The sequence below is a fragment of the Perognathus longimembris genome, chromosome 2 (genome assembly GCF_023159225.1).
Source record: "Perognathus longimembris pacificus isolate PPM17 chromosome 2, ASM2315922v1, whole genome shotgun sequence".
Lineage (NCBI taxonomy): Eukaryota > Metazoa > Chordata > Mammalia > Rodentia > Heteromyidae > Perognathus > Perognathus longimembris.
The window spans coordinates 24,763,247-24,790,379 of record NC_063162.1 but is presented as its reverse complement, the minus strand read 5'-3'; the positions used below and the strand labels follow the sequence as shown (position 1 = coordinate 24,790,379).

At 47.0% G+C, this 27,133-nt stretch overlaps 1 protein-coding gene and 1 pseudogene across 2 annotated transcripts; both read left to right on the top strand.

Annotated features, from left to right (window-relative positions):
* Positions 1-4,231: 4,231 nt before the first annotated feature.
* Positions 4,232-4,921, top strand: LOC125346190 (annotated as a pseudogene).
* A 5,483-nt stretch (positions 4,922-10,404) lies between these two features.
* On the top strand, positions 10,405-14,397 carry Marveld1 (MARVEL domain containing 1). Of its 2 annotated transcripts, none has more exons than XM_048338525.1 (2): positions 10,405-12,563; positions 13,442-14,397. In XM_048338525.1, exon 1 carries the CDS (start codon positions 10,569-10,571, stop codon positions 11,088-11,090), a length of 522 nt encoding a protein of 173 aa, XP_048194482.1. In that variant the 5' UTR covers positions 10,405-10,568; the 3' UTR covers positions 11,091-12,563; positions 13,442-14,397. The 2 variants fall into 2 exon arrangements, with proteins under 2 accessions (XP_048194482.1, XP_048194483.1); XM_048338526.1 differs by lacking the exon at positions 13,442-14,397 and adding an exon at positions 12,802-13,022.
* Positions 14,398-27,133: the final 12,736 nt, after the last annotated feature.

The following is a 27,133-nucleotide window of genomic DNA, read 5'->3' as shown; positions in this document are numbered from 1 at the left end:
CATAGTGAGTCTCCATGTGCCCCTGAGTTCACACCCATCTAGCCTCCACTACCATCACCCTGTATCTGAGGGCCACTGACTTCCTTGTAGGTAGGAAAGCTGTGTGGATGCATCATTACCCAAGCCTGGTTTGCTTTAGGATTTGTGATTGCTGTGTATTCTATGGTGTGTGGGTGTGTGCATGGGCACATGCATGCGCATGTCTATCCTTGATGTCTTGTTCTTGGCTGGCACACCACTTGAGACATACCTCCAGTTCTATTTTTTTTCAAGTTAATGTAAACAAGTCTTTATTAAGTAGCTTTTAATATCTGAAAAATAAAACTATTATAATTTTATTTATAGCAAATATATAATATCTGTGCTTTGGCCATCCTAACTTAAAGGCCCTTTATCATAAAATATATGGTTTTTAAAATTTTATTTTTTGCCAGTCCTGGAGCTTGAACTCAGGGCCTGGGCACTGACCCTGAGCTTCTTTTGCTGAAGGCTAGCACTCTACCACTTGAGCCACAGTGCCACTTCTGGCTTTTTCTGTTTATGTGGTGCTGAAGAATCTAACCTAGGGCTTCATGCATGCTAGGCAAGCATTCTACCACTAAGCCACATTTCCAGCCCCAAATACATGTTTTTAAACTTACTCAAATTGAATTTATAATCCCTATGACTTCCCTACACATACATAATAAAAAGAGTGTAGAAAAATTAGCAAATACTGAACTATATTGGTAATTTATCATTCTTAGTTTGTGTGTTTTAGAAACAGTACATACACTTAATATATGTTGATTCCTTGGCTTATTAGTGTACAATGCAGACAAGATAAGAAATACATGCTTGGTGAATATTTGTTCTTATCTACAAGATGGCAGCTAGAGATTAGGTTTCAATACTGACATGTTTACCTACAAGCAATTAGCATTACATCAGTATGCCATCAAGGCAACTTTCCAGTTCTTTCTTTCTTTCTTTCTTTTTTTTTTTTTTTGCTTGTTAATTGAAGATAAGAGTCTTGTAGATTTATCTGCACATTCTGGGTAGCCAGGATTAAGGTATGACTCACCAGTGCCCAGCTGTACATTGACTTTTATAACAAGCTATATCATTTCATATTCCTACCAACAATGAGAGTGAATTTGTTCCTGTTGCTCCTCATCCTTGTCTACCTTTGGTGTTAATGTTTTGGATTTTGCCCATTTTAGTAGGTGTATAGCTTGTTGAATTTTATATGTTTTGAATAACAGTCTTTTGCAAATACTTTCTCCTAGTCTGTGGTTTATCTTCTCATTCTCTTGACAGTGTCCACAAACCAGATTTACTTAACAAGGACATTCTTTCCTCACATTTGTCTATTGAATTTATCCTCACATTTTGTCAGCTAACACTGGGTCCATATATTCAATTTTAAGCCAGTCATTGTATAAACCGAATCAAAGCACTGTGATTATCTGAAGCCAATCATGACTCATTCCCAAGGCTTAGTTCTGAGCTCACTGCCATCTGATACCTGAACAAACTTGTTGCTAACAGAAAAAAGAGGAAGAGGAAGAGGAGGAGGTGGGAGGTATGGCTGGCTGGTAAGTAATCCCTAATTGCTACAGACACTGAGTATCATTGGATCTGCTAAGGCTGAAGGCCTAAGCGCTAAAGTGGCTTGTCAAGCCATCTGAACTGATTGCTGAGCCTTTTCCTATCCTAGTCCTACTTCAACAATTAGGAGTGTAGCTTTGGTGTGACCTTATAAATGAGTTAAAGTTCCCCTTACATGTGGTATATATGCGCTCCCCTTGCATCCCCCCAAAGCACTGTGCCTCATCTATTGAGGGAGAGAGTGTGGAATGTAGGTGTTTATAAGGTGTTGTGTAATAGCGGGTTCAGGTCTGGGAATATGGCCTACTGGCAAGAGTGCTCGCCTCGTATACATGAAGCCCAGGGTTCGATTCCCCAGCACCACATATATAGAAAACAGCCAGAAGTGGCACTGTGGCTCAAGTGGCAGAGTGCTAGCCTTGAGCAGAAAGAAGCCAGGGACAGTGCTCAGGCCCTGAGTCCAAGGCCCAGGACTGGCAAAAAAAAAAAAAAAAAAAAAAAGACTGTCCCCTCATAAGAATAAATACCATAAAAGCTATTACAAAAAAAAATAGTTGGTTCAGCTGAGTGGATGCCCCCAGAAACTTCACTAAATTGGCTATTCCTGAATTTTTATGGGAGTTATTTCCTATCCTGCAGACCATGTAAGTTTCACTACGGCATCTAAAAACTGTTATTTCCTCATTATCAGGCCAACCCAGCATAACATGACCAATGTCACAGATCAGCTTGATGACTTACGATTATTAATATGATCAGGATCTCTTTATAGCAGAGGGCAGACTTGACAGTCAGCCTCTTCCTCCAGCTTTCCAGGCTCTTACTTTGTGACTAAGGTGACTATGGCAGCGGGGATGGAGGCTCCCTGTGGGTTTATAACTACAAACTTCTTACCAAAGCTGACCTAGTTACCACTATTGCTGCGTGCCTTTTCCATCAATACCGGAGATCCACACAAAGTTCTTGAATATGGTAACATTTACCAGCTACTTGTGGAAAATATACTTTTTGTACCCTTTTTATCATAAAGGGGCAACTGTCTTTAGTGCTGTTGGTTCATATTCTGAATATGGATTTGCCTTTCTTGCCCATGATGCCTTTACTCAGGCCATCCATAGAGTCACACAGAGCCCTGTCCACCATCATGGAAATCCCCAAAGCAATACTTTCCATCAGAATCTCACTGCAGAGCAATGGGCTCAAATGAATACAGTTAGTTAGTTTTACCACAGACACCATTGGGGGGCGGGGGGGAATGGCTTACTGAAGACCCAAAAGGATGGGGTTCTCTTTTACAAGATGCTGTATACTTTGAATTATTATTTAATATTATTCCCATAAGCCTGAATACCTGATCCAGAATCAAGGTAAAAATAGGAGTGACTCCACTTTCTATTATGCCTAATAACCCAATAGCAGATTGTTTTTTCCCCAAATAACCTTGAGCCTTGCAGGTTTAGAAGTTCTATATGGTTATGGAGCTGGAGGAAGTCTTTTTGTTTGTTTTATTTTGTTTTTATGTTTTGGTGCTGGTACTTGAATTCAGCGCCTCTTGTTCTTGCTTGGCTTTCTTTTTTGCCTGTTCTGGGGCTTGAGCTGGGCCTAGGCATTATCCCTGAGATGATTTTTGCTCAAGGCTAGTGCTCTCCCACTTGAGCCACAGCACCACTTCCAGCTTTTTCTGAGTACTTTATTGGAGATAAGTCTCACCAACTTTCCTGCCCGGACTGCCTTGAACTGCGACCCTCAGCTCTCAGCCTCCTGAGTAGCTAGGATTACAGATGTGAGCCACGAGCGCCCTGCTTCTTCTTGCTTTGCTTTTTCAGCCTGGCACTCTGCTTCTTGAGCCACACCTCTACTTCCAGCCTCTTGAAGTCTTCCAGTCTCTTAAAAGTCTTGCAAATTTGTTTGCCCAGGCTGGCTTCAAACCACAACCCTTACACCGCAGCATCCTGAGTAGCTAGGATTGCAGGACTGAGCCATCAGCACAGAAGAGGATTTGATCTGAGGACATGGCAAGAGTTGCACTGACTGGAAGGTGGGACTGAATTTTAATGGTCCATATTATTGACATAAGCAAAAAAACAGATTATTCTACTAGATTAAGATCCAGCTTGTTGCAGGAGGTGGGGAGACTAGGTTGCTACTGAATACTTGGGTACATGCATTAAGAAAAATTCCAAGTAGCAAACTATTGCCAACTTTAAAAAATTCACATTTATCAGTACAGTTTCTATGGGTCAGGAGACAGCAAAGCTTAGCTGGGTTGTTTGTTTCGGGCCTCACAGTACTGCCAGCAAGATGGAGGCCACACTGTGCTTTGGATATTGGAAGCTTAAAGGGGGGAAATCTTAATTCATTCCCATTCAAGGTGTTGGCAGACTCTAGTTCCTTGCAGTTGTGGTACTGAGGGATAAGTGGTTTCTTGCTAGCAAGTGGCTGTTCTCAGCAACAGGAGGCTGCCTACAGCCTGGTCCCTTATCACACAGACTTTCCCAAATAACCACTTACTTCAAGACAGTAAGAACAGTTCCTAGAACAAGACTAATTATGGGAGGGCAGTGGGAGAAAATGAGGGAGAGAGGGAGGGGGCAACACTGTTCAAAAAGAAATGTATTCAGCTCTTTCCAGCCAGCGCCGAGCAATGGGCATCTCTCGGGACAACTGGCACAAGCGCCACAAGACCGGGGGCAAGAGGAAGCCCTAACACAAGAAGCGGAAGTATGAGCTGGGACGCCCCACCGCCAACACTAAGATTGGCCCCCATCGCATACACACAGTCCGAGTTCAAGGTGGCATCAAGAAATATCATGCTCTGAGGCTGGATGTGGGCAACTTTTCCTGGGGCTCTGAGTGTTGTACTCATAAAACAAGGATCACTGATGTTGTCTACAATGCATCCAATAACGAGCTGGTCCGCACCAAGACCCTAGTGAAGAACTGCATTGTGCTCATTGACAGCACACCGGTATCGACTGTGAGACGAATCCCACTATGCATTGCCCCTTGGCCGCAAGAAGGGGGCCAAGCTGACTCCTGAAGAGGAAGAGATTTTAAACAAGAAGAGATCCAAGAAAATTCAGAAGAAATACGATGAAAGGAAAAAGAATGCCAAAATCAGCAGTCTTGTAGAGGAGCAGTTCCAGCAGGGGAAGCTTCTTGCCTGCATTGCATACAGACCAGGCCAGCGTGGCCGAGCAGATGGCTATGTCCTAGAAGGCAAGGAGTTGGAATTCTATCTGAGGAAGATCAAGGCCTGGAAAGGCAAATAAAGTCATCTACCATACTTAGCTCATGTAATAAAGGTCTTTATTGTCTAAAAAAAAAAAAAGAAATGTATTCATTACCTTATTTATGTAACTGTAACCCCTCTGTACATCTTTACTATATATATATATATATATATATATATATATTTTTTTTTTTTTTTTTTTTTTTTTTTTTTTTGGCCAGTCCTGGGCCTTGGACTCCGGGCCTGAGCACTGTCCCTGGCTTCTTCCCGCTCAAGGCTAGCACTCTGCCACTTGAGCCACAGCGCCGCTTCTGGCCGTTTTCTGTATATGTGGTGCTGGGGAATCGAACCTAGGGCCTCGTGTATCCGAGGCAGGCACTCTTGCCACTAGGCTATAACCCCAGCCCCCATCTTTACAATATTAAAAAAAAATACTACTCACAAGACAGAGTTTTACACAGCATAACAGCATTATAAATCTATTATAACCTCCAGACTCCGCTGCTTTCCTAGCTTCTGTCCTTGTTTCTTTGGTAATGATACTGGAGTTCAAACTCAAGTCCTAATGCTTGCTAGACAGGTGCTCTACCACTTGAGCCAGGTCCCTAGACCCTTTTGCTTTAGTTTATTTTTAGGTAGTATCTCTAGATTTTCCCAGGTTAGTCTTGGACTACTGCCTTCTTATCTCTGCCTCCTGAATAGCTGTAATTATGTGCCACTATGCTCAGTCCGGGCCTTCTTTTGATGACCTGGTTTTAGGGGTAAAAGTAAGCCTTAGCTGGTCCTAATCAGGCCTTGACTAGCATCATCTGAGGAATGAGAGCTGAGTTTTCAAGCCACACATCTTTCACCACTTGCCTAGGCCTGGACTGTGGCCCCCAAACTGATAAAGTCTAGGGTGCCTTGTGACTCGGGAAAATGCCCAGGGACTCCTTGGGAGCAGATTAACAAACTCAAGAGCCACCAGATCCCTTCCCAGAAGTGTCCCCTGAGTGGCCTCTGTTCTTACAACCTAGTAGGTGTCAGCTTGGGAACAGGCCTGGAGGATGTTTAGATGTATATGGTCCAGGTGGCTCCACAGCTCTCATACAGAGGCCCCTGCCTATTGTGTCAGGGAATTTCCTGTATAGATGCTGCTCCAATGGTGTCACCCAGTCAGCATACAAGCGTGTGTCAGGAGATCTAAGTTCTAGACTTGGCACTCCTACAATTCACCAGCTGTGTGATCTGGAGCCAGCCTATTCCTCCTTCTAGGTCTTGGCTACTTCTTCTGTAACATGAGAAGCCTGGAACAAGTGGTCTTTTAGGATTCTCCTAGTGCACACATACAACTGCAGCACAATGCCAGGTCTATGGTAACTGTCTCCATGTTTGTCTAGTAACTTAATGCAAGACAGGATTCTTAGGTCCTGGCATTCATCTGTTTTCTTGCTATGCATTTTGATTTTGCTGTTACCTGATCTGTGCCAAGTGCAGTCAAGGTCCTAACACATAAAAAGATGTTAAACAAATGTGACTGAGTCCATGAATGCAGTACTTTGATGGTAGCAGAGGCTGAAGACAGAACAGAAACTCTGCACAGCAAGTGCCAATCATCGGATTTCAAGGTAGGCAACATTTTCTTCCTTGTCACAGCTTCTGGACACACCCAGAATCACTGCCCTGGAGCTTAGAGGATCAACCAAGAAAACATACTGTTTTATTCTCCGAGAAGCCCAGGCCCTGCTTTGGATTATACTTTCCCCTCTTTCCCACAGTCAGTCACTGTGACTAACACCTGAGAAAAACAGTTTAAAGGAGAAATTATTTATTTTGGTTCTCCCTGTTTCAGAGGTTTCAGTCTATGGTCACTTGGGACCTGAAGCAAGGCTGCAACATCATGGTGGGGAGCACACAGAAGTAGCAGAGCTGCTCACTTAATGGCAGCCAGGAAGCAGAGAGAGATTGTATGTGGGGTGTGTGTGTGTGTGTGTGTGTGTGTGTGTGTGTGTGTGTGTATGTATGTGTGTGTGAGAGAGAGAGAGACAGAGAGACAGAGAGAGACAGAGAGAGGACAGACAGACAGACGGACAGACAGACATACAGGAGCCATGGCTTATCTTTCCAGGATACACCTCCAGTTACATACTTATTCCAATTAGCTCCCACTTCTAAAAGTTTCCATCACCTTCCAATAATGCTAACACATTATGACTCCATTAGTAGATGAATCCACTGATTAGATCAGAGTCCTTTCTGTGATTTATCTTTCAGTGATTGTATCCAGCTGTATCTCTCCATAATTGGATCCACCGAATCCAATTATATGCACCTCCAATATATGCAACTTCATATCCAAATCATAACCGGGGATCTGGAATTTAGTGCAAACCAACAAGCTAATCAGGTAGCCTTGTATTGTCTCATAGATAGATGCTAGTAAGGAGAGAGAGGATGGATTCCTGAGTCAGAGACTGGCAGCATGAGCTTCATAGTTAGACCTAGTCTCCTTGACCTCAGCACGTATGGGAACAGCATGGAAATCCATAGATGCATACATGGACTGTGGCCTCATTGAACAACACTGAGCTTGGGGTACCTGCCACTTCCATTCCTATTGTAAACAACTTACTTCTTTGCAGGAAGATGTTCCTTCACCTCTCAATGTTGCTGGCTACAAACATACAACCCGGAGGAATTGTTGGCTAAAGAGCAAACATAATCTTTCATTCTTGGCATATCCAAAGATAACATTCAGGTTGCTCTGGGCATTGCTGTTTCCAGAGTCGGTCTCCTGTCTCTGCTTGTCCAAATGCTATTCATCCTTCGATGACTTCATGCTCTTGGGGATTCTCTAGTCCTCCTTTCTCTTTAGTTTTCCTTATAACCCTCCTTTTTTTAACCTCTTTGATGTCCACAAGTATCCTTTCATTTCCAGCAGGAGTGTCAACATTTGAGTGCAGGACAACAGTCAGGTGTTCGTATCTAACAGGTGCTTAGACCAGATCTATTGAGTTGGATGGAATCAAGAATTTTTTCCTGCATGGCTATGCTTTTCCAGAGAGTGTGTTCTACCATCCCTTGGAATGTTTTCAGGATTCCAGAGACTAAAAATATCATGGTCTTAAAGCCATTGCAGAATGCTTCCTTGTAAGGAGCTAGACTTGGCGCCTGTGGCTGAAAATTTATGCCACCAGATGGCGCCCTAGCCAGCCTATCTCCTGATCCCTTTTTTAGAAGAGGATTCTCTGACTTGTGTATCAGTCTCCCTGCTCACAGAAATTTCATTATCCAGTCCAGCACCCAGATTTGGTCTCTAGTTGCCAGGCCAAGACTCAACCTTAGTAATGACCAGCACTCAGAGGGCATGGAGGATATCAACTCCCAGGGTTAAGGGATGCTAAGGGGAAAACTCCAAGATTGGCATCAGGAGTTTTAATTCCAACAGTGCCACTTGCAAGTTGTGTTTCCCTGGGCCCTTCCTGGGTTCCTGTCAGAGTAGCTGAGAACAAAACATGGGAAGGACATCAAAGTGTTTGGAATGCGGAGGTAGCGACAGCTCCACCAGGACTTCTGCTTATACTGTCCCCACCAGCTCTGTGAATGTGCTCAACTTCATCCCTTTAAACTCTGCTTTTCCCCTCAGTGACAATCTATTAACAGTCATTTCATAGGTTTGTGTAAGGATCAAGTAGGATAATGAATATAAAGTGCTTGTCATAGTACTTAGCATACTTAAGCATACAGTTAACAAAACTACATATCGATGATGCCTTCCTAGCTCCTAAAACCATACCCAGCATTTAATAAGTGCTCAGCACTTACTTAGTAAGTAAAATTATTTTGCAGATGAGGCACAAAGAGGTGATGGAGAGGTTATGCCTTCCTGTTTGTTCATTTATAATTTGCATTCAGAGCGTTTGCAAAACACTATGTGGGCTGAGGAGGAAGCAACAGGTATTGGCCTCCTGAGGAGCCATAGAGGACCCCTCCCCGCAAAGCAGGTCAGACCAGGGTCTGGCCAGTGGATACTTCTCAGGAGATACAGGACTAGCTTTTCAGTATAGGGTCAGCTGCAGATCTGCCGCAGGCATGGATTCCCTGATTAGAGGAGTTCTTTCAGCTCTCCTATCATTCCTGTTCCACTCAGACATCAATTTAACCTACATTATTGAGGGTCTCCAGTGCCAGGCCCAGGCGATGACTGCATGATAACCAATGACTATGATGCAGCAGACTTAGAAGTATCTCAGAGGGATGGTCCCAATAGAGGCTAAGATGAGCAAGTAACCAACAGCATAGGAGGAAGGAACAAAACCCAGAAGTATTTAAACTGGGTGTTGAGGGTAAGTATGAGTTTGTCCACCAGATGAGGTCAAGAAATGAAAAACATTTTGAGTTTGTTTGGGAAACAAGAGCATTGGTGGTGTTGGTATTCTGAGTGGGAGTTGGGAAAGAGAAGGAAGTGGAAAACCAGTAAGTAGAAAGCTGGTTGGGATAGATTGTGAAATACACCACACAGAAGAGACAGATCTCTGTACTGTGGTTACTATCTCCATACTGAGATAGTAGCATAAGGAGCAAGCAGACCTGTTGTAGAAAATTGGCAAAGTGCACTGAAGTCGGAGCTGATGGAAGAAGAGATACCAGTTGTAGACATGTTTCCTGGTCTGATCCCCTCCAGGCTTAGCTTTCCTATTTAGGAAAAGGAGGAGAGTCATCGTTCTTATCTTTTGAGCTTAAATGAGGATGCACACAAAGCTATGGAACAGTGATGAACATTAATGCAAAGCATCGTTGGCCTCGGTACCCTTCCCCTGGCTGAGTAGTTAAACACATTGGGCTGTGTTAGCTCTTGGATCTGGGTTTCCTGGATTTCCAAGTTAGGACATCTTTTTAATCTAGGCAAGATGGAAAGATGGCCTGGAAGGGTTGTTAAAAGAGACTGGGGTCTCTGTGGTTTGTGTCCCTTAGGGAGAAGGTTGGGGCCTGATTAAAGTACCCACCCTCACCCTGGAACTCCAAGGTGGGAAAGCCTGACTCTAGCCAGCGTTGGACAGGTTGTGTGCGGTGGGCCCAGGCAGGGTATTGCAAAAGTCCAGGTGAGAGAAGTCTGTCTAGGGCCAGCACTGCTCCCATTCCCCCTCCTGGCGGGCCCCAGCCCCTGGAGCCCAAGCTGGGCCAAGAAGCCACTGAGCAGAAAAGGACAAGACAAAGAGGAAAGAAAGGGCCCTGCCTGAGGCCGGGAGGACACTGGAGAGGCACTGGCTTCCCCCTTGAAGCTGGGCCTGAGCCCAGGAAAAGGGCCGGGTAGGGGCCGCCCCAGATGTGGCAAACTGGGCCCAGCGGCAGGAGGCAGGCCCGTGGCGAGCTAGGGGGTGCGGGCGCGCTCCACCCCCGGCCTGCAGACCAAGGAATCCGAGCTGGGAGTGTGGCGCAGAAGAGAAAGGGGGGCGCCTGGGTGGAGATGGAGGGACGGAAAGAGGGATGGCAGGAAGCCGGGAGGAGCGAACAGGGGTGGAGACCCGTGGAGGGGAAGCGAAAAGGGCGGGCAGGAGGGGTGGAGAGAGAGAGAGAAAGGGAGAAAGAGAGGAGGAGAGAGGGGAAGCTGGGTGGGGGAAAGGGAGAGGCTAGCTTGGAGAAGGACTAGCAGGGGAGTCCGGCGCAGCGGGCACTCCGGGCACTCGGGCCGGGCCGTCCCCGCCAACAAGGCGCCGCCATTCCGCTCCTCGGGGCGCCGCCACCGCCGCCCCCGCGCCGGGGAGCCATGCCCCCGCCGCCGCCGCGCCAGCCGCCGCCCCCGGCGCGCACCGCGCGGGGCTCCGTGCGCCTGCAGCGGGCCTTCCTGCGCGGCCCGCTGGGCGTGCTGCGGCTGCTGCAGCTGCTGGCCGGAGCCGCCTTCTGGGTCACCATCGCCACCAGCAAGTACCAGGGCCCCGTGCACTTCGCTCTCTTCGTGTCGGTGCTCTTCTGGCTGCTCACCCTGGGCCTCTACTTCCTCACCCTGCTGGGCAAGTACGAGCTGGTGCCCGTGCTGGGCTCGCGCTGGCTCGTCGTCAACGTGGCACACGACCTGCTGGCGGCCGCCCTCTACGGGGCCGCCACGGGCGTCATGATCGACCAGACCCAGCGCCACAACTACTGCAACCTCAAGAATTACCCGCTGCCTTGCGCCTACCACGCCTTCCTAGCGGCCGCCGTCTGCGGCGGCCTCTGCCTCGGCCTCTACCTGCTCTCGGCGCTCTACGGCTGCTGCCGTCGATACCAGGGCAAGGAGGAGGTGGTGTGAGCCCCCCACCCCTACCCCGATCGGCGCGCGGGGTGGGGGGGGGGGTAGCCCCGGGCGTTCTTCCCGCCGTCGCCGCGCCCCTGCGCCCAGCGCCCTTCCCCGCCGCCTCGCGTTTCCACTGCCACCCGCATCCAGGACACCTCCCCTCCCCCCTCCCCGACGTGCAGTTCCAGCTGGATGCCCGCTCCAGGCACCGCCACCGTCCCGTGGGCAGCCCCACGAGGAACCCTGCCACCTCTTTCCCCCTTCCCTACTGAGACGGAGACGTGGACAGACGCCCCGCATGGATCCGGAGCTCACAAATTGGAAACAGTCTTAGAGCTGCACCCCCGCCCCCTCCTTCCGGTCCCCGCTGGCCTTCCGAAGGCCACTCCTTTCCCCGGCCCCTGGTCCCCGTCCTAGCTTCAGGTGCTGTAAATAGCCGGCCGCCGCGGGTGGGGCTGGGGACAGGCCTCAGCTGGCCAGCAGGCGCGCCCGATGAGTTCTGCCAAAGTTGGATTTTATTTGGGGATTGTGCGGACTGCTTGCGTAGCCCCTCCCTGCCCATCCTTGGGTGCTTTGATGACTTAGGGTGGGGCCAATCCGGAGGTGGGGGCGGATTAGTAAAGGCCTGTGGGCTGTACCGCGGCGCCGGTGGGGTCTTCGCTTGCCTCTGCCTCCTCTGGCTTTGTTCACGCAGGCCAAGCCCAAACGGGCTTAAGTTTCCAGCCCTCCAAGTAGCGCAAGTTCTCTTTTCAGAGCTCAGTCACTGGCCTGTGCTCCACCTCACCCCTCCATATCATACAGTAGGGATTCCACGCCACCAACACGAGTGTTAGGGTGAGGCCCGCCACCATCTCTTTGTACAGATGGATACCCAAAGCCTGTTTATGGGAACAGCCAGCATAAGATAATCGGGTGTCTGCGCTCACCAGCACTGTTTGCACTAAAGCAGTGGGTGTTCCAGGAAGCTTGGCTCAAAAGCCACCAGCGAGAGGGTTTGGAAGCCAGCTGCACTTGACAATGGCACGCTCTCTCCTTTTTGAAGACTGGTGATATTCCTTAGCATAGCAAGGATTTAGGATGCCTACAGTCCAAGAGGCCCAGGCACAGAGATTGAGTTGACTACATGAGCTGCATCTAGGCATGGGCCAGTGTTTCCTACCTTAAGATGTCAGTCAGCCCACAGTCCAACCTACTGAACATCTGGGAGGCTCTTCTGACCCAAGACATTTCTCTTACCTGAGGACATTCCCCAGTAAGGAAGGAACTAGCTGGCCCTCAGCAGCCAGAGGTCTGAGACCTGATGAACTTGAACATTTCTTTGCGTTGTTGAAGAAAATGGAGCCCAAGTTACCTAGGTGGTTCCCCAGTCAAAAGACAATCACCTGTAAGACATCCTGGCATGGAGTGAGCAGCTTGCAGCCTTGGCAGTGCCCACCAAAGGGAAGAGAAGTCTCTGGAGTCAGGTGAATATCTGGCTTCACCTCTAAGGTAAGAAATCCCTTGGTTTTCTGGAAGCTTTTGATGTAGCTCAGTGGCAAAGCACTTGCCTAGCAAGTGCAATGTCCTGGGTTCGATCTCTGACACCAAACAAGAAAAGACCAAAAGAAAAATAAAATGGACAGTGCTTCCTTTCCCACAAATGGAAGGGTTTTCATTCAGAGCAGGTTGGAGGGGTAACAGTAATCAAAGTTGTGAAAATTCAACCTTTTTGTTAAATCCTTTGAAGGTCTGTGCTTTGAAGAAGAGCCTTCCTGGGATTAGAAACCAGAATACAAGAGAATACAGGGTATTGGACCCAAGGCATCATGTGTGCCGAGAATGCTCTCCACTTTCTACCATTTGACCATATCCCAACACCTATGAGCACTTTTTTTTTTTTTTTTTTTTTTTTTTGGTGCAGGTTCTGAGGCTTGGACTCAGGGCCTTGTGTTTGCTAGGCCGGCACTCTTCCATTTGAGCCACATGTGTAGCGTTGCTTTTTTTCCTGGTTATTTTGGAGATGGAATCTAGTGGACTTTTCTGCCTAGGCTAATCTGGAACAGTAATCCTCCAGATCTCAGCTTCCTGAGTAGCTAGAATAACAGGCATGAGCTGTTGGCACACTGGCAGTCTCCACAACTATTTTCATCTTGCTGAACTAAAATTCTACCCACTAAATTTTTTTTTCTTGTTTTTTTGTTCTCTCTCTCTGGGAAATCCTAGGACATTTTTTTTCCTCATGAATGTAGGCTGGGCTTCACAGCCTTCCTCCAGGGAGAGTGACTGGCCCTTATTTCCAACGAGAGACAGCGCCAGCCATTCCCTAGGGTAGGCTTTGCTAGGACATCTGGGTAGCTTGGCAGTCCAGGACTTTCTTTCTGTTGTAGGTTTCCATGTTGCGGAGGTGGTAGAGATTCCCAGAGCCGCTCAAGCCTCTCTCTCCTGGGACCTGCTGCCCTGCCTGGCAACACCTTTCTAGCTCAAGGCTAGCAGCAGGTTTTGGAGTCTTCACTTCAGTGGGGCAGGTAGAAGAGATGAAGCCCTCCTCCCACAGCCTCCGTCCCACAGCACCCAACAGAAGATTGGTGCCAGGGAAGACTGACTTTTGTCTTCCTGATTCTCATGCGATTTGGACAAAAGATTCGGGACACCTGGACCTGAGCTCTGTATCCCATATCCTAAATCGTGCATTTTAGTTCCAGTTTTTATTTTTCATTTTGTCTATTTTTTTAAGATTACCATCTAAACTGCATCCTCAGCTTAGGCCCACAGCCCCTTAAGATCTCTTTCTTAGTCCCTGACTCTGATGGTTGGTCTGTGGCCAGGCAGCCTTACTCAGGAGCAGGCATCTTGGTCTTCCCAGTGCCTCGTCTACTCAGATGTGCCTGTAGCCTTCCAGAGCTCACTGGCTCTTCCAGATGTGCCTGTAGCGTTCCAGAGCTCACTGGCTCTTCCAGATGTGCCTTCCTGATTGGCTTCCAGCAGTTTGGCAGGCCTTTGGTTCTGCCAGATGTGAGAAGGACAGATAACACTGCCATCACACCTCCCCTACCTTGGAGGGCCTGTACCAAGGGTCTGACCCCCGGATCAGGTCCAGAGCGTTTGGATACTGGAGCTAGTCTTGTAGGCCTGACATCAGGACTCTGGCCAGCTTTAGAATACCTTAGTAGCTCCCAGCCACAAAGTCTGGGGGCCACTTGCGGACCCAGCAGATGATACTTTTTCAGTTCTCTGAAGGCCAAGAGAGGGTTGGCGTGGGAGGCGTGAGGGGGTGTGTATGCCTCATCTAATAGTTTAGTGGTGGTTACCGTATGCTTTTCTGAATAAAGCTTGGTTTGTTTGATCTTGGTGTTTGTGTCTTTTATCCTGGTCCTCTGTAGCAACCCTTGGTGCTGAGTCTTCCAGCCCTCCTCCATGTCCTCATCCCATACTGCCCTGCGGCTGGCTCCTCTCCTCCTCCTCCTCCTTCCTGCCTTCCCCTTGCTTCAGGGAGGGAAGGAAAATGAGTTCACAGATTTCCACTGTGGTTAGGAGCAGAGGACAAGGTTGCCTGAGGGCAGGAACCAGAGGGAAAAGACCGGTATTCCTGGCTAAGGTTGCAGGGAATGGCTTTCAATAGGGCTCTGTTTGGAAGCTCTATCGCCTGTTACCAGAAAGGGCAGTTACTGTGGAGCCAGCAGGGTTCTGTTGGAGTCCAATCCCATCATCGTACAGAGGGGGAAACAAAGTCCAATGCTCTATGGCAACTTGTCAAATGCCTTAGAGCTGATGAGACACAGAGTTGGTGGTTCCTGGAGCCCAGGCTCTTGTTTTTGTCCTCCTGTGCCTATTCTGTGGCCCAGATTCCCCAGAGATAGTTGACCCAGCCAGCTGTTGGCTGCTGGACCAAGATGTCCGGGAATGGATGGGCATGGGGCTGGCTTCTCCTTCCTGTGCCTTGGGCCTGATTTCTGCAGCTGAGGAATGGAATCCTCCTGGAAGAGCTCAGACTCACTGGGAACAGTAGGTCCAGGCTGGGGTCTGTTTCAGTGCATGTTACCCACTCTTCTGAAGACTCGCCCCACAACATGCGCCCATGTCCCCCTTCTTCTTTGTGTTTTGGATTAGTATTTCCAGACTAAAGAGAAAGGCCATTGGCTGCTGAGTTCCTTCCTTTACTTTCTTCTTCTTGCTCCTCTTTGGATATCACTCACAAAATAAGAAGTGGCACAGATTTATGCAAAGGCAGGGAAGCCCTGTTTAGCTTTACTTGGTGAGGTACTTTACAATTGAGAATGTGCTTTTATTAAGCCAGATGTGGTGGCTCATGCCTGTAATCCCAGCTATAAAGGAGTTGGGGGTGGAAGGGTCAGTATCCAAGGCCGGCTGGGCAAAAGCAGTAGACCCTACCTGGGAAATAAAAAGGGTTTGGGGTGTGCCTGCTTAGCAAGCACAAGATCCTTGAGTTCTAGCCCCAGTACAGAAAGAGGTTTTTTTTTGTTGCTGTTGTTGTTGTTTTTTAACTGAGTCACATTGTTTGATGGCACTGCCATCTGCTTCTCCAAGAGTATCAGAGAAGGAAGGGGCCCAGTCCAGCATCACACAGCTGTGTAGTGGCAGGACAAGTACTGGAGGGCAGATGTTTCCTTAAGCCTTTGTGGTCCTTGGCAGGTACAAGGAAACTTAAGTTTTCACGTTTTTTCCCTCCTGGAGACCAAGGGTTCAGGTGTTCAGGGATTGGCGAATCTGGAATTTCCTGCCGTGTGTGTGTGTGTGTGTGTGTGTGTGTGTGTGTGTGTGTGTGTGTCTTTGCCATGAGCACTGCTTCTCAGGGACGTAATGAGCCCCTTTGAGTCTGGGAAATCCCAGGGTTTTTGCTTACTTACATCTATTGTGTTTCCTATTTGTTTCCTATTTTGTTGTTTTTGTTTGCCAGTCCTGAGGCTTGTACTCAGGGCCTGGGCACTGTCCCTGAGCTTCTTGTGCTCAAGGCTAGCACTCTACCATTTGAGCCACAGCACCACTATGGGCTTTTTCTGTTTATGTGGTACTGAGAAATTGAACCCAGGGCTTCATGCATGCTAGGCAAACACTCTACCACTAAGCCACATTCCTAGCCCCGGTTGCAACATACTTCAAGATTACTTTTCCTGGTTTTCTAGGGGCAAATTAGTAAACTAACATAAAATGAAGAGCAAAGAGAGGTCTGATTAGCATGATTTATTTGTGAATTTGTATCTCATCTGTTACCATAGTTATTTGTAAAGAAAAAAATAGTATGATACAGTGTATCTGTTAAAAGGTAATAGTAAGATATAGCAATTTAAAACATTAAAATTTAAGTGTAATAGTTTTTAAAAAAAGATTCAACCACCCTAATCTCATGTTATAGAGATAAGACTTGTTAGCCATTAAATTTCTTTCCTTTTTTTTTTTGTTTTTTTTTGGTCTGTAGTGGGGCTTGAACTCTGGGCCTGGGCACTGTCCCTCACCTCTTCAGCTCAAGGCTAGTGCGCTACCACTTGACCCATGGTGCCACTTCCAGTTTTCTGAGTAGTTTATTGGAGATAAGAGTCTCACAGACTTTCCTGCCTGGGCTGGCTTAGAACCCCAATTCTCAGATCTCAGCCTTCTGAGTACCTAGGATTACAGGCATGAGCCACCTGCTCAAAAGCTATAAAGCACTTCTGAGTCAATACGTGTATGGATGCACAACACAAGCACACATTTAGATTCTTCTAAGTTAGTTGTGTAAATTTGCCAGTCCTGGAGCTCTGGCTCTGTGCGTCCACATCAGCAGTAGTCAGAACTCAGTGCTTTTTCTGGAACCTTTAACGTTCTCTCACTGGGAACTTTGTGGCTCCCTCAGCTGCTTCCTGAAGAGATCTGAGGAAAACCCTTCAAGGAGGGATGAATGGCTCAGGCCTGCAATCCTCCCTATTCAAGAGGGTAAGACCTGAGCATCTTGGTTTGAAGACAGTTTCTGAGACTCTTATCTCCAAAGCCAGAAGTACAACTGTGGCTGAAGTGGTTATGCTCTGGAATTCAGAAAAAAAAATCCCAGAGATAGTGCCCAAGTCCTAAGTTCAAGCCCCAGGACTTGCATGGGCTGGCATGGCACAGCACACACGGCACCCCTCCCCCCACAGGAGAGGGATGGGTCCTTTTTTAGTGATGAGGACATGAGGCTTGGTATGGTGAAGCAGTTTACTCAGGTCTGTGTCCTTTCTACCCCTATCCTGCCAAAGGTGGCAGAGAGGGGAGAGAGAGCCCTGAACAGCCATATCCCATCCCAGAGTTGGTCTAAGAAGGAGAATCCCAGGGATTGAACTTAACAGAGGCAGCTGAAACAAGGTGAGGAGGCCTGACACTGTCTGGACTCTGTGGGGCAAGGTGTACTGGGAATGGGGGAAGGTGGGCAAAGCTCAAGAGGAACACCTGTCTGAGAGACCCACCTACCAACTTCAGCCTATGGAATTTCTAGTCCAGTTGTGGCTTCCCTTCTCCTCCTCGTCCTTGTCCTCGTCCTCCTCTTTCTCCTCTTCCTCCCCCTCCTTCCCCTTCTCCTCTTTCCCCTTCTTCTTCCTCTTCCTCCTCCTCCTCCTTTTTCCTTCCTTCCTTCCTCCTCCTCCTCCTCTTCCTCCCCCTTCCTCCTCTTCCTCCTCTTCCCTTCCTCTTCCTCCTCTTCTTCCTCCTCCTCTTACTCCTCTTCCCCTTCCTCTTCTGCCTCCTCCTCTTCCTCCTCTCCCTCCTCCTCTTCCCCTTCCTTCTCCTTCTCCTCTTTTTCTTCTTTCTTCTATCCTTGGCTTGAGCTCAGGGTCTGAGCGTTGTCCCTGAGCTTTTTTAGCTTGAGGCTAGTGCTCTACCACTTGAGCCACAGCTCTGCTTTTCCAGCTTTTGTTTTGTTTTGTTTTCCTTGTGATTCATTGGAGATAAGTCTCACAGACTTTCCTGTCTGAGCTGGCTTCAAACTGCTATCCTCAGATCTCAGCCTCCTGAGTAGCTAGAATGATAGGCATGAGTCCCCAGTGAATGGCTAAGTCTGGCTTCTAATCTAAACCCTTTTGCTCTCTAGTCTGTGATCCCTCTTCTTCTTTTTTTTTTTTTTTTGAGACAAGATCTCACCAGGTAGCCCATGTTGGCCTTAAATTGGTGTTCCTCATGCCTCAGCCTCCTGAGTACAGAGATTTATGGGCATATTCCATTACGTCCAGGTCTTTTGAACTAGGTGATTATTTGGGATCTTGTGGGATTTTGTGGGCACCAAAGTTGTGCCTGCCATTCCTTCCTTTCCCCTGATGGGACAGCCAACTGCCAGAGGCAGTCCCTGAAGGCTTCACACCTGCAAGCAAGCCTCTCTGGTGGGAGGCCTGGTCTCCTTGCTGTGTTCCCCAAGAGTCCTAAAGGGGGCACTCTGGTCCCTAGTTGTAAAGCACTTCTGCGTCCAGGCAGGAAAGATGGAGAAGTAGCTTTCTGCAGTGCCTGTTATGAGCCAAGAACATGACAGATGGTTTATAGCACTTCTCAGTTCCATTGAAGTATGAAATGTCATGAAAACAGGCAGACAGGAGTAAACTGGCTAGCTCGGTTCCTCATTGCCAGCAACAAACTCTGTGCTGCCACTTCATGCCGTTCCAAGGATTTCAGCAGACAGTTCTCACCATCGGAAGCTAGTATGCATTTGGAAACATTCACATCTTGAGCCAAGGCAGGAAGGAAAGACTGAAAAGGAAGTGATACAATCACAACTCCAGATTACATCAGCTTTTCTCTTCCTGGTTGAGGATGAAGTTGGATGGTTCTCATCCATACCCATGACCTAAGCCATAGGTCTGACCACCTGGCCTTAGGATTCCGGCTCAACACCACAGTGCTCCAATCTGTCTCCTTTTGTGACTCCTAGGCAAATAGCTCCACTCACTCATATCCGCAGGCGCACTTAGCCTACGAAGTCAGAGGTGAGCATCATCTCTGCTTAGTGTCTGGTCTTAGGCAATTGATGAAACCTTTTGTTGTCAGAGCTTGATCACTTACTTAGCCCATGGCCGTGAGGTCAGTGCCTCCGTCACTGGGGAAAGGGTCTAATGAGATCTTGCCCACAGTGCAGAGTGCCTGGCAAGTTTCCCCCTCAGCCATATGACATCCTGGGGAGGATTTCTTAAGATATGTGAGTGAAATGCTGAGCCCAGAGCCAGCTTCACAGTCACAGTGACCAGAAATGTGAATTCTCTTCTGCCCAGCTTTACTGTGGCTCTCTCCGCTACCTGGAAACGACAGTCTCACCAGCCATAGGTAGATGCTTTCCGTTCTCATGGTGTCTGCTTGCTTTCTTGGGATCCAGGTCCTTGGTTGCCTGCTTTCCTTTCTCTGTTGCAGTGCCCCCACTCTGCCTCTGCCTTTCTTTTAGCCCAGGAAGAGACTCACTCATTCCATTGAGTTTTCTGGGGTTCCAGTCTGTGTGCAAGGGTAAACTGCTCTGAATTCAGGTGTCTGTAGTTGAGAGCTCACAAATACCCTTCCCTGTATGTTCGCAGGGTTTCCTGTGATGGTATTCCAGCCAAAATGTATCCAGGGAGAAGAGATATTTCTCTGTCACTCGAGTTCCCTAGCTGGTGCATACTTGAGCATCTCACAACATGGCTTTCCTTCTTTAGTAAACTTGGTTTTATATATCAGCTTGTCCCTGTCTCCTTCCAGCAAGCCCTAGGAACTAATGACTTGCTGGGTTTGTTATCTCTAAGTTACATGCATGAACTGCTTCAGAGATCTTAGCATGGGATGCATACAGATTCAGCTTGACCTGACAGCTGCCATCTTTAGTGTTTTCTTTTCTTTTCTTTTTTGCCAGTCCTGGGACTTGGGCTCAGGGCCTGAGCACTGTCCCTGGCTTCTTTTTGCTCAAGCTAGCACTCTAGCTCTTAAGCCACAGCACCACTTCTGGCTTTTTCTATGTATGTGATGCTGAGGAATTGAACCCAGGGCCTAATGCATTCTAGGCAAGCACTCTATCACTAGGCCATATTCCCAGTCCAACAGCAGCCATCTTGAGCTGTGACTGACAGGATTGCCCCTGAGCAAACTGAGATGGTTTTCCTGAAAATGAAAACCTTTCATGTCACACATGAGATTTGGCAATCAGACCCGAGATGTGCCTGGATCTTTGATATTATCTTAAGATAAACTAGATACATTCTAGCCAGGATGAAATCACTTTTGTTCTAATCTGTAAATATACTCAACTTCCTGGCACAAATTGTGGAAACCCACTGGTCTCCCTGCTGCCCAAACCACACTCTGTAAGTCCCCCCAAAATGATACCCTGTAAACCTTCTGTCTCCTCCCTGTAAACCCTGTCTCCTCTCTGTCTTTTCCTTCCTCCCTTCCTTCCTTCCTTCCTTCCTTCCTTCCTTCCTTCCTTCCTTCCTTCCTTCCTTCCTTCCTCCCTTCCTCCCTTCCTCCCTTCCTCCCTTCCTCCCTTCCTCCCTTCCTCCCTTCCTCCCTTCCTCCCTTCCTCCCTTCCTCCCTTCCTCCCTTCCTCCCTTCCTCCCTTCCTCCCTTCCTCCTCCTCCTCCTCCTCCTCCTCCTCCTCCTCCTCCTCCTCCTCCTCCTCCTCCTCCTCCTCCTCCTTCTTTTTTGGTGGTCCTGGAGCTCTAACTCTGGGCTTGGCACTGTCTCTAAGCTCCTTTTTGCTCAGGCTAGCAGGCTACCAACTGAGCCACACAGCACCACTTCCAGCTTTCCTGCCTGGGCTCGCTTCGAACCTTGATCCTCAGATCTCAGTCTCCTGAGTAGCTAAGTTTATAGGTGTGAACCACTGGTGCCTGGCTTCCTCTCTTTCTTAAAAAAATATTGTCAAAGTGATGTACAGCAGCAGTGAATATGTTTCTTATCAAACTTGTTACCTTCTCCCCTCCCCAATTCCCTTCTCCCTCTCTTTTATCTCACAGAACCTTTTGCTGCTGTTCCTGAACAAGGCACCAGAAGACCAAGATGATGGAGTCATTTTGTAGTGATTCTGACAGTGATGATAGTGATATTATTCTTGATAATGGCATTAATATTAATAAAGGTTAAACAGTGTCTCTGTTCTTTTGCATTCACAGATTACAATTTTTAACATATATTATGTAGTCTCATTCTCTACTAAACAGCCCAAGAGTGCAGATAATAATTGCATTTTGTAGGTAAGGCTTAGAGCGGAGAGGTGGTTGTTTAGAGAGAGAGAGAGAGAGTGTGTGTGTGTGTGTGTGTGTGTGTGTGTGTGTGTGCGTGCGCGTGCGTGCTGGTACTAGGGCTTGAACTCAAGGCCCAGGTGCTGACTCTTAACTTTTTCACTCAAGGCTAGTGCTCTACCACTGTGCCACAACTCCACTTGTGGCTTTTTATTGCTTAATTGGAGGTAAGAGTTTCATGGACTTTTCTGCGCTGGTTTTTTTAAGGCCCACCCGTGGGAGGGCTCCAAGCAGATGCCCTGGTCTGTCTAAAGTCTCCATCTAGTACCTTCGTTACCTAGGTAACTGGCATACCTGGAGGCAGCCACCTCCCCTCACCTGGCCACACCTCCCCACCCCTGCCCTAGATAAGGCATGGGCCCTTCTCCCGAGCCATGCAGCATCTGGGCTACAGGCCAGCAGTTCTGGAATAAACTTTTCTGAATACCGCATGGTGTTCTCCTTCATCGGCTACCTACTTTAATAAACCTTATAGCTTTGAACCTCAATCCTCAGATCTCAGTCTCCTGAGTAGCTAGAATGATAGGAAAGAGCCACTGTCACTGTCTTTTTGAGAAATAGTCTAACTATATCATCCAGACTGGCCAGAACTGGCCTCTTCACAGGAAGACAGCTTGGATGCCACCATTAGACTCTATATTTAAAAAGTTATTCTCATTGTAGAGATGATCCTCTTTCAGTCTAATGAGAGTGTATTCCTTTCCCAATAATTCACTTAAAAAAAGGAGGAGGAGGAGGAGGAGGAGGAGGAGGAGGAGGAGGAGGAGGAGGAGGAGGAGGAGGAGGAGGAGGCGGCAGTGGCTCATGCCTATAATCCTAGCTACTCAGGAGGCTGAGATCTGAGGATAACAGTCCAAAGCTATCCCAGGCAGGAAACTCCTTGAGACTCTTAGCTCCAATTAACTACTAGAAAAACTGGAAGTGGAGCTGTGGCTCAGAGCGGTAGAGCACTAGCCTTAAGTGAAAAAGTTCAAGGCCAGCTCCCAGGCCTTGAGTTCAAGATATGTGATACTAGTCCTTTGGTGGAATGAATGAATGCTTGTGTCTAGCTTCTGTAACAAATAAACTCTAACATTTCAGCAGCTTGATGTAATAAAAATGGATTGGTTATTCCTATGTGCATCTATTTCTTCCTTTCCTAAGTGTCCAATCTGGGTGGCCCTAGATGGTGAACAACTTTCCAGTAGGAGTCCATTTAGAGACTCAGCTCCTGCCACCGTCATCCCTTCTCCATTGAGCTGGCAGATAGGGGAAGAGAGGCAAGAAGCACTCAGCCCCTCCACTTACTTCCTGAGGAGTCACATGACTTGACCTAGGCTTGGGAAACGAAGTCCACCACTGTGTACCTGGTGTGTTGGGGGTGGGGAGGGTGACAGGTTTTTCCATGGACAGTTAACTGCGTCTTTCATGGGAGGCACAAGGCTTTATTGCTTGGCACTGTGGGATGTTTTTGTGTGTGCCAGTGTTTGATGAATGGTTGTTTTCATGGCTGCCAAGAGCAGCTGAGTAAGAATGTAACTGCAGACATTCATTTCCTTGCTGTATTTGTCCAACAACTCGCTGTCTCACAGCTGGAAAACTCATTACTCATGAGTACTTCTTTCCCAGGTACAAGAACATAAAGATGTATTTATTGAACTCTATTCATGGGCAACAGCAGCCAGCAGTGGACCCAAAAATATACACTGGTCAAAATATGAGCCTTAAATATTACAGAAAATCCAAATAGTAAAAAGAATCTAAAGATGTACCCCAGATATCTCTTTCACTGATTCCTTCACTTTAAAAATTAATACACAATCCATGTGCCATCAAATTTCATGTAACAATGACCATGTCCAAGTGTGTGGTTCAATAAAATTGCTTTTTGGAATATTCACAAGGTTGTGTAGTCATCACCAGTCTCCATTCCAGAATAACTTCGTTGTTCCTTAAGGGACTGCTGTACCTGTTGCCCGTTTTACTCTCACTCCTGTCCCCCCACAGTCCCTGCCGACCATGAACCTGCTTTGTCTCCATGGATTTGCCTATTCTACATTTTCATATAAATGTGAAAATTTTCACACCTGAAATGTGACTAGTCACATACAAGATGGGGCTATTTATGGCTGGATTTTTTTCCCCACTTAGTGTAGTGTGTGTATGCTAATAAGTGGGTGGTGTGCCAATAGCGAGGTTTGTCCTACTTGGCTTTTTCCCTCGAGAGAATAGTGCTTTTAAGGTTTGTTTATAATGTGACATGCAACAGGGCTTCATTCCTTTCTTTTTTGCCTTTTCTGGGGCTTGAACTCAGGACTTGGGCACTGTCCCTGAGCTTTTGTGCTCAAGGCTAGGGCTCCACTACTCAGCCACAGCTCTACTTCTGGCTTTTTGTGGTTAATTGGAGATAAGTCTCACAGACTTTCCAGCCTGGGCTGGCTTTGAGCCATGATCCTAAGATCTCAGTAGCTTAAGATTACAAGCAGGAGCCATTGGCTCCTGCCAGGGCTTTATTTCTTTTTAGGATCAATGATATTTCTTTGAACGTACAGATTTATCTATCATTTGTGCATTTTAGAAATTTTAGCTTTGTGCTATGGCTCATGCCTGAAGCCTAGCTACTCAGAAAATTGAATCCTGGTGGACTGAGTTTAGAAGCTAGCCTGGGCAGAGAAGTCTGCTAGACTCCATCTCCAAAATAACCAACAATGAGTGGAGAGAGGAAGGGCGGGTGAAGACAATTAATACTCAATGTGCACATGTGTGAATGGAACCAGGCAACTTGAGGGGGTGAGGGAGTGGGAGAGGTGGGAAGAATGATGAAAGGGCAGACAATGATCTAGATGCAGTGTACACATAATCTGACTTGAATTGAAACTCCTTTATACAGCTACTTAAAGATAGTAAAACCAACAAATAAAAACAAACAAACAAAAACCCCTAACAAAATAACCAACAAAAAAGCCAGGCTGGAAGCATGGCTCAAATTAAGTTAGAGTACTAGCTGAGGAAGTATGAGATCTTGAGTTCAAGCCCTGTACTGACAAAATAAAACAAAGAAATCAGTTTAAAATATGGTGATTATACAACCTAAAGTTTGATGTCTTACCCACTTGAAGAGGTACTGAGCCCGTTCTCATTTGGGGGCCATGACCCTACCATCTATTTTTAGCTAGCAAAGTAAAATAGATCAATTAAACCATAAGTCTCCTTTCCTCCTCTTTCTCTTTCTCGATGAAGTTAACTATGCTAGATACCTCATATGAATCAAATAAGGCAATATTTTGTGCTTTTGTGACTGGTTCACTTATTACATTGTAAAGTCCTCCAGGTTCACCCGTGATACAGCATGCATCAAAACTTACTTTTCTTAAATTTTTGGTCAGTCATGGGGCTTGAACTCGGGGCCTAGGCATTGTCCCTCAGCTCTTTTGCTCAAGGCTAATGCTATATCACTTTGAGCCACAGTGCCACTTCCAGTTTTTGAAAGGTTAATTGGACATGAGACTCCCGGGGACTTTTCTGCCCTGGCTGGCTTCCAACCATAATTCTCAAATCTCAGCCTCCTGAGTAGCTAGGATTACAAGTGAGCCACTGTCACTCAGGCAGAGCATTATTTTTAAGATTAAAAACACTTTTGTATTCCAGGTGCTAGTGGCTCACACCTGTAATCCTAGCTACTCAGGAGACTGAGTTCTAAAAATCATGGTTTGAAGCCAGCCCAGGCAGGAAAGTCTGTGAGACTCTTTTCTCCAATAACTACTCAGAAAAAGCCAGAACCGGTGCTGTGGCTCAAGTGGTAGAGTGTAGAGCACCAGCCTTGAGCACAAGGAGGCTCAGGGACAGCTTCCAGGCCCTGAGTTCAAGCCTCAAGACTGGCAAAAACAAAAATACTCTCCCCTTCTGTAAGCATAAATATTTTGCTTAGCTATTCATCTATTTGTGTGAATTTGAGTTACTTCCACTTTGGGATAGTGTGAAAAGGGCTGAGATTAATATGGGTACACAAATATCTCTTTAAGACCCTGCCTTCAAGGGCTGGGAACATGGCCTAGTGGTAGAGTGCTTGCCTCATATACATGAAGCCCTGGGTTCGTTTCCTCAGCACCACATATATAGAAAAAGCCAGAAGTGGTGCTGTGGCTCAAGTGGCAGAGTGCCAGCCTTGAACAAAAAGAAGCCAGGGACAATGCTCAGGCCCTGAGTTCAAGTTCCAGGACTGGCAAACAAACAAACAAAATCCCAAAAGACCCTGCCTTGTATACCCTGAAGTGGAATTCTTTTATCATATGGTAATTCAAATTTTAAGTTTTTGAGAAATCATGCTCACTGACACAGTGGTTATCATTTTATAATCCCACCAACAATGCACAAGGGATCCAATTTCTCCACATCTTTGGCCACATCTGTTACTTTCTGTTTTATGCATTCTTTTTATTATTGTTGTTACTGAGATGGCTTCAAACAAGTATGCAGCTCAGGCTGGCCTCAAGAGCACAAGATCCTCCCGACTCTGCCTTTCCAGTGCTGGGATTATAGGCATGCACTACCACACGAGGCTGTGCATTTCTTTTTAAACAATAATTGTGCCAAGGTTCTACATTTGGTAAAAATCTGAACTTCCAAGATGTTAAATCTTAGACTCCTTGCTCTCAGAAGCTCAAGGAGCCATAGGGAGAAATGCATGATGGCAGGTACCTACTAGAGATAAAACAGAGTTCTACATACACACACAGAGAGATGTGAAGATTTGGTGAAGGCTTCACATGGGTATGAAGAGGTAAGAGCAGTCAGGTGGAGAGGGGAAAGGGATTCTAAGCTGACAGAGCTGCACATGTAGCTAACCTTTACGATGATAGATCCAGGCGTTCTCATGTCCTGGTATTTATGTTCTTGTTCAATCTTTCCACATATTCACTCAGGCCCATAAACACCCAACAGGGTACCTTGAAAATGACAGTGTGCAGATTCCAAGGATCCATCCTAAACCACTTGCTCTGCTCCTCATCCTATCTCTCACTCTGAGGGACATTATGAGGATACTCAGAAAGTCCTCTATAGAGTCCCAAGTGTGGAGGAGCTGGAACTTTCTGCTAGCTTGATGTGACCAGAATTCCCTGACCATAAGGCCTGCTTTTAGGTCTGAACGGTCTCCTGTATTCAGAGAAAATAAACAAACATATACACAGAACATTATTTACAGCTGTTGTTTTGGTTGGTCATGGGGCTTGAACTCAGAGCCTGGGTGCTGTTCCTGAGCTTTTGCATTCAAGGCTAGTGCTCTACCACTTTGAGCCACAGTGCCACTTCTAGTTTTCTGGTGGTTAATTGGAGATAAGAGTCTCATGGATTTTCCTGCCCAGTCTGGCTTTGAACCATGATCCTCAGATTTCAGCCTCCTGAGTAGCTAGGAATACAGGCATGAGCCACCAGTGCTGACTTACAGTTTGACCAACATTGGAGAGAAATTCTCATTCAGTATCTACCTTGCTCATAGTAGTGTCCCAACTCATAGAAAAGCTAAAGCAAACTAGGAAATATGCATATGGAGATATATTTAGCTGTGGGCCTCAGTTAAGGGAACTGGAGATAAGTCTTTCTCTAAACTTCAGGGACCAGGGCTCTTGGGGTGGGCCAGTTCTACTCCCAGCCTGGAATTTCCTGTATTTCTCAATTTCTATGCCCCAGTTACATTTTGATAGCATGTTCGTGCCAGCAGCAACTTGTCAGCTATGTGGCCAACTCATAAGGCTCAACTCTCCAGCCCCATCCAGCCTTGCAATCACACAGCCCTAAGCCAACATCTGACACAAGTCTCACAAAAGCTCTTGAGAACAATCTTCTTTATTTGAACTACTCAAAGTCCGAGGACAGGGTGGGATAAAGCAT